This window comes from Olea europaea, unplaced genomic scaffold (assembly GCF_002742605.1).
Source record: "Olea europaea var. sylvestris unplaced genomic scaffold, O_europaea_v1 scaffold2488, whole genome shotgun sequence".
Taxonomy (NCBI): domain Eukaryota; kingdom Viridiplantae; phylum Streptophyta; class Magnoliopsida; order Lamiales; family Oleaceae; genus Olea; species Olea europaea.
In genome coordinates, this window is record NW_019243107.1 from 39,025 (window position 1) to 44,191 (window position 5,167).

The following is a 5,167-nucleotide window of genomic DNA, read 5'->3' on the forward strand; positions in this document are numbered from 1 at the left end:
CATGGAAAATAAATGTAATCAAACACACCCTAAGTTCAGAACTTAAGAATCTGAACTTGGGGGGGGGGGGATGGTTAAGATGATTTGTCACTTCTATAGGGTTGTTTCTTGTTGATGTTAAAGTACTCTTGTATTCAAGCAAGTAATAAATGAGAATTTGACTTGTTTTTAAGAAAAATGAAAAAGTTAAAAACCAATAATAATATTTGTTAATTATCTATTTCACATACCAATTATCTTATGTTTTTCTATTTTTGTTACCTGTACACATTAAGAATTGGTCCAATTTGAAGATTCTCAACATTTTTGACTAAAAATATTGGATATATATTGGTCTAAATATCAAGCAACTTATTTGGAAAAATACATCAGACTTATTAGATAAAATTATAGTAGGATCCTTAATCTTTGACAAATAAGCACTTGAGTATTCTTCAACAACATTAACGTATCAAACATTTCATCTTTAGTGCGCATGGTCCCACTTTACAAAAATTACTAATTTCTTTTCTCTATCTTGCCCGTAGTTTCTTTTACGAGAGTTTTTGTCAACCTACCTCCAAAACTAGGTGGAAAATAAAATGAAAAAAAGAAATTGAACTCTTTCCTATCTCCATCTACCCCAATTCAAATAAATGCTTAAATTTTGCCCCCCAGGGCACTTCTCCACTGGCAAAGGACGGACGCTGTCAAACCTGGCAGAGCAGAGGTCGTGAGTTCGAAACATGGGGCTCTTGGAAGGCAATGATTTATTATTGGAAGGCAAGGGAACATTTGGAAGGCAAGAATTTATTCTTGGAAGGCAAGGTGCAACTTGGATTGGCTTGCTTGGCACTTTGTCAGACCAGGTGGAGAGCGCTCGGACCCTGGCCAGTTGGAGGCACATCCTGCGATTAACCGATACAAAAATCGCTAATTTCTTTTCTCTATCTTGCCCCTAGTTTCTTTTACGAGAGTTTTTGTCAACCTACCTCCAAAACTAGGTGGAAAATAAAAAGAAAAAAGAAATTGAACTCTTTCCTATCTCCATCTACCCCAATTCAAATAAATGCTTAAATTTTTAAAGGTTGAAGATAGTTACAAATTTTTCATTATGTTAAGCAATACAGTAGAAAGGGTCATGTCCGGAGTAATGTGACAGCAAATGAATAATAATTTAAAGCAAGTGAGCTGCTTGTTTGTTGCAAAATTATTAAGATATATAAACGTGAATAGTAATAATAGTATAGTTAATGAAGAAGCCAATATGAATTGATGAAGTTGGGCAATAATTGTAAAGTATATAAATAATACTGTGAATAATACTAAGTCAAGTTGCACAAAACACAAATAGAATTTGAAGCTCGTGCTGTACAAAACAGCTGGCTGCGGCTGCTTTGGTCTTTAAACAAAAAAACTACTTCCAAATACTGTACAAGGACGAGTTCACATGAATTCAACCAGATAATTAATGGGCCCCTACCTCACACAAATAATTTTTATTTGAATGAAAATCCCTTACAATCATGTTACATGAACAGAAAGTTCGACATAATAGTTGACACATGAAATTTACTATTTGTACATAGGCATTTACACGCCCCTCAAAAACGTTTGTGTATATATAGCACGGCCTGTCGATATATTATCACATAACATTTTATCAGTGGATTACTTTAAATACAGTCAGCTTTTTCATCCATTCATCTCTTGCCACGGCGTCTTCCGTCATTGCATTTGGTATGACGAAGTAACATTATTCAATCTCTTGACATGGGAAGCATCCAGGGAGGAGGTATCAACCAAGAATAAACGGTCAACAGCGAGTAGAAAGAATAAATAGATGATCAACTCAATTAGCCATGACTTTTTTGAATCGTCCATCCCGTCCATGGGGTACCCATCCTATGGTTACGTGTTTGGTCAAATAACAAAGCAAGCACCGACTCTCAACTGCGTCGATATTCTTGAATTTTTTGAAACAAGAAAGTGAGTTTTCTTGTTAACCCTAGCTACTACCTAACATATTCAAGATTAAGATTTTTCTTCTTTTTTCTTGATAACAAGAAGAATAAATCCTAGTTTTTGCTCTTCTTCATTTGTCTAGAGTAGATCTGTCAGATTGAGTTTAGAAAGTGACACTGGAAAATAGGCATACAGATCATGAATTTCATGTCAGGTAGGCCGGGATTTTATGAAGAAGAAGCGAGTTCAGAAGGCATGAATCCTTCATCACGGTACTCTTTCTTCCCCTCATCTTCTGAGCAAAAAGGTGTTGTACCTTACACCTACCACCGGCAAGAAGCTGAGGAATCTCAGAGATGTGCTCAACCTGAGCTCATGCCCGATTCTTCGCCCAACAACAATGGAGATGCAGAGGAGACTAATGACTCCGAAGATCATATTGTTCTTCGCCGAGGAGGAGAAGGCAGTAGTATGGCTGGAAACTCCATCTTTATCGAGAGGGAGCATATGTTTGACAAAGTAGTGACACCAAGTGATGTGGGCAAGCTCAATCGATTAGTCATTCCAAAACAATATGCAGAAAAGTATTTCCCCTTAGATTCATCCACGAATGAGAAAGGACTTCTGTTGAATTTCGAGGATAGAAATGGAAAGCCATGGCGATTCAGGTACTCCTACTGGAACAGCAGCCAGAGCTATGTAATGACCAAAGGATGGAGCCGCTTTGTTAAGGAAAAGAAGCTTGATGCAGGTGACACAGTCTCTTTTCAGCGTGGGGTCGGCGACTTGGGCAAGGATCGATTATTCATTGATTGGAGGCGCCGTCCAGATGCTCTTCACCTTTCTCCTCCTGTTCCTTCTCTCTCAGCTCCACATCAATTCTCTTTCCACAGGACTCTTCACCCGTGGAATCCTCTATATTTTCACTCACAGGAGCCACCATTGACCAGGGATTATTCACACTTTATGCAACCCAACGTCAATACTCATCAATCTCATCCAAATAATCCATATGGATATGGTAATGGACCTTACGGTTATAGTACTAACGTTATAACCGGAAACCCTTGTTCGGCTGGCTCGATAGTCTACGTTAGATCGGCTGCCGGAGCTGGACCTGGACTTTCCACAGGCTCTTCACCCGTGGAATCCTCTATATTTTCACTCACAGGAGCCACCATTGACCAGGGATTATTCACACTTTATGCAACCCAACGTCAATACTCATCAATCTCATCCAAATAATCCATATGGATATGGTAATGGACCTTACGGTTATAGTACTAACGTTATAACCGGAAACCCTTGTTCGGCTGGCTCGATAGTCTACGTTAGATCGGCTGCCGGAGCTGGACCTGGAGCTGGAACTGGAACTGGAACTGGAGCATTAGCCCCACATCAGCTCGGAATGGTTCAGATGCAAAGGGGTGGTGGGGTTGGGGTTGAGCAGATGGTGTTTGAATCGGTGCCGGTGGTCCAAGGGAAGTCTGCAGCAAAGCGACTCAGACTGTTTGGTGTGAACATGGATTGTCCCATTTCGGAGTCAGATGGATGTGATATCTTGTCTTCCACAAGTGTAACACATACAACAATGGAACTTCAGCCTCCCACTTTTGATTCTTCTTCATTTCCTAGATCATTTTCTTTTCTCCAGTCAAGGCCCCAAACTGTGCCATCGGACCTGCTCAACAAGGGCAAGGGGTCTATGTCCTTGGATTTAGACATCTGACCTGAAGAATTCATGTCCACATTTTGAGATTCAAAAGAGGTAAGATCCTGCAGAAGAGGCATATATCTTTACCAATATTGCTCAACTTCATTGTCCAACCGCAGTGGCGCTCGGAGATATTGTCACATCATTACATGGAAGAACATTACACAATTATTTAAGAATGCTGAGATTTCACCAGCATCACAGAAGCTTCATCAGAGATGAAAGATAATTTCCACATGCTAATGTTTGAGTTTCAGTCTGTGTATAAAGGCATAATATTGCATAGATAAATCACAGATACATTGTAGATCCTTCAAGCCCGTTATTTTATGCTTTCCCTAAGTAGGGCATGGATCCTAAGAATGTACCCATGCCATATTTACTCTTTAGTTGTTTTCTCTAAATTCTTATATTCTACTTTGGATCATCGGCTGAGCTGATATAAACTCTCTTCCTCAATTTTCTCTCTATATAAATTGTGTTGGTTAACATAATGTGCAGAGAATTGAACTACTTCATCTTTTATCACTTTTGTTTTTTATTAGCTTTTGGTAGTTTGTTGTTGTTGTCGCTGCTTAGATGGGCACGCCGGCAGGTGCAGCAGCAGAATTGTTGCAGAGCTTTAAAAGGTACATCATCTAGCTTAATTTGCTTACATTCATCATTAATCCCTGCAACCTTCTTTCCATCTCTTTATTACTTTCTCTTCCTTTTTTCCACAATTGTTGGTTTTTATATAATACATTCTTTCTTTCACTGGCCTTGTTTTTCCATCAAAGTTACAATAGGCCTGTGATTCTTCCATTTAAAGGTGCACTAGTATAATAGACCTGGGATGGTCACGTTAATTCTATATACTTACTATGTACAGATAATCAATATTAAAGCAGAAGGTATTTGCTTTATATGCTTGCTTTCTTCTTGATTAACGTGGATATTGATTAACCTCTAGGTTCTTTCTTGCGATTTTCTTTAGCATTAGGTATCCCATAAAAGAATTTTACCCAAAAAAAGAAGTGAAAATGTGATTAGCAAGTTAAATTATATGCTTAAAATGGAACAGAAATCACATAATTGTCTGTTTCCAGTTTCACATTCACATTAATACAGTTTCTAGTATTTACATTGCAGAAGCTCTATAAATATTGCTTGTCATACATCATATATGATGCCATGGTGCATGTTCCATACGATTTCACTTCTCATTGTTAAACATAAAAATGTATTTGTCGAGAGAGTTGAAGCCACTGTGTTCCTTCAAATGTCACCAAGCCATCTTTCTTCCATTCCAAGCTTCAAATGGTGTATATAGTTGAATGAAATGTACAACTTCAACTGAAAAAGTTTTGTGCAACCTATTCATGAAGCATGGACTTGGTCCAATTTCTACCATACCTTGATTATGCTTTTAGGAGCTACTTATTTGGTTTTGGAGACCAATTGCGTGCTATGCGTCACTACTTTTATCTTCAGTAAACTTGATTGAGGGGAATTCATAGCTGAAACCCC

General features: G+C 38.4%; 1 protein-coding gene across 1 annotated transcript; it reads left to right on the forward strand.

Annotated features, from left to right (window-relative positions):
* Window positions 1-1,731: 1,731 nt before the first annotated feature.
* LOC111382389 (B3 domain-containing protein Os03g0120900-like) lies at window positions 1,732-4,093 on the forward strand. Its single transcript, XM_023006346.1, has 2 exons — window positions 1,732-2,877; window positions 3,116-4,093. Exons 1-2 carry the CDS (start codon window positions 2,143-2,145, stop codon window positions 3,671-3,673), a joined length of 1,293 nt encoding a protein of 430 aa, XP_022862114.1. The 5' UTR covers window positions 1,732-2,142; the 3' UTR covers window positions 3,674-4,093.
* Window positions 4,094-5,167: the final 1,074 nt, after the last annotated feature.

Coding starts and splice junctions, on each gene's coding strand:
- LOC111382389 (XM_023006346.1), top strand. CDS start 2,143: ATGAATTTCATGTCAGGTAGGCCGGGATTTTATGAAGAAGAAGCGAGT. Junction 2,878..3,115: donor CTCTATATTTTCACTCACAG/GAGCCACCATTG, acceptor TTTCACTCACAG/GAGCCACCATTGACCAGGGA.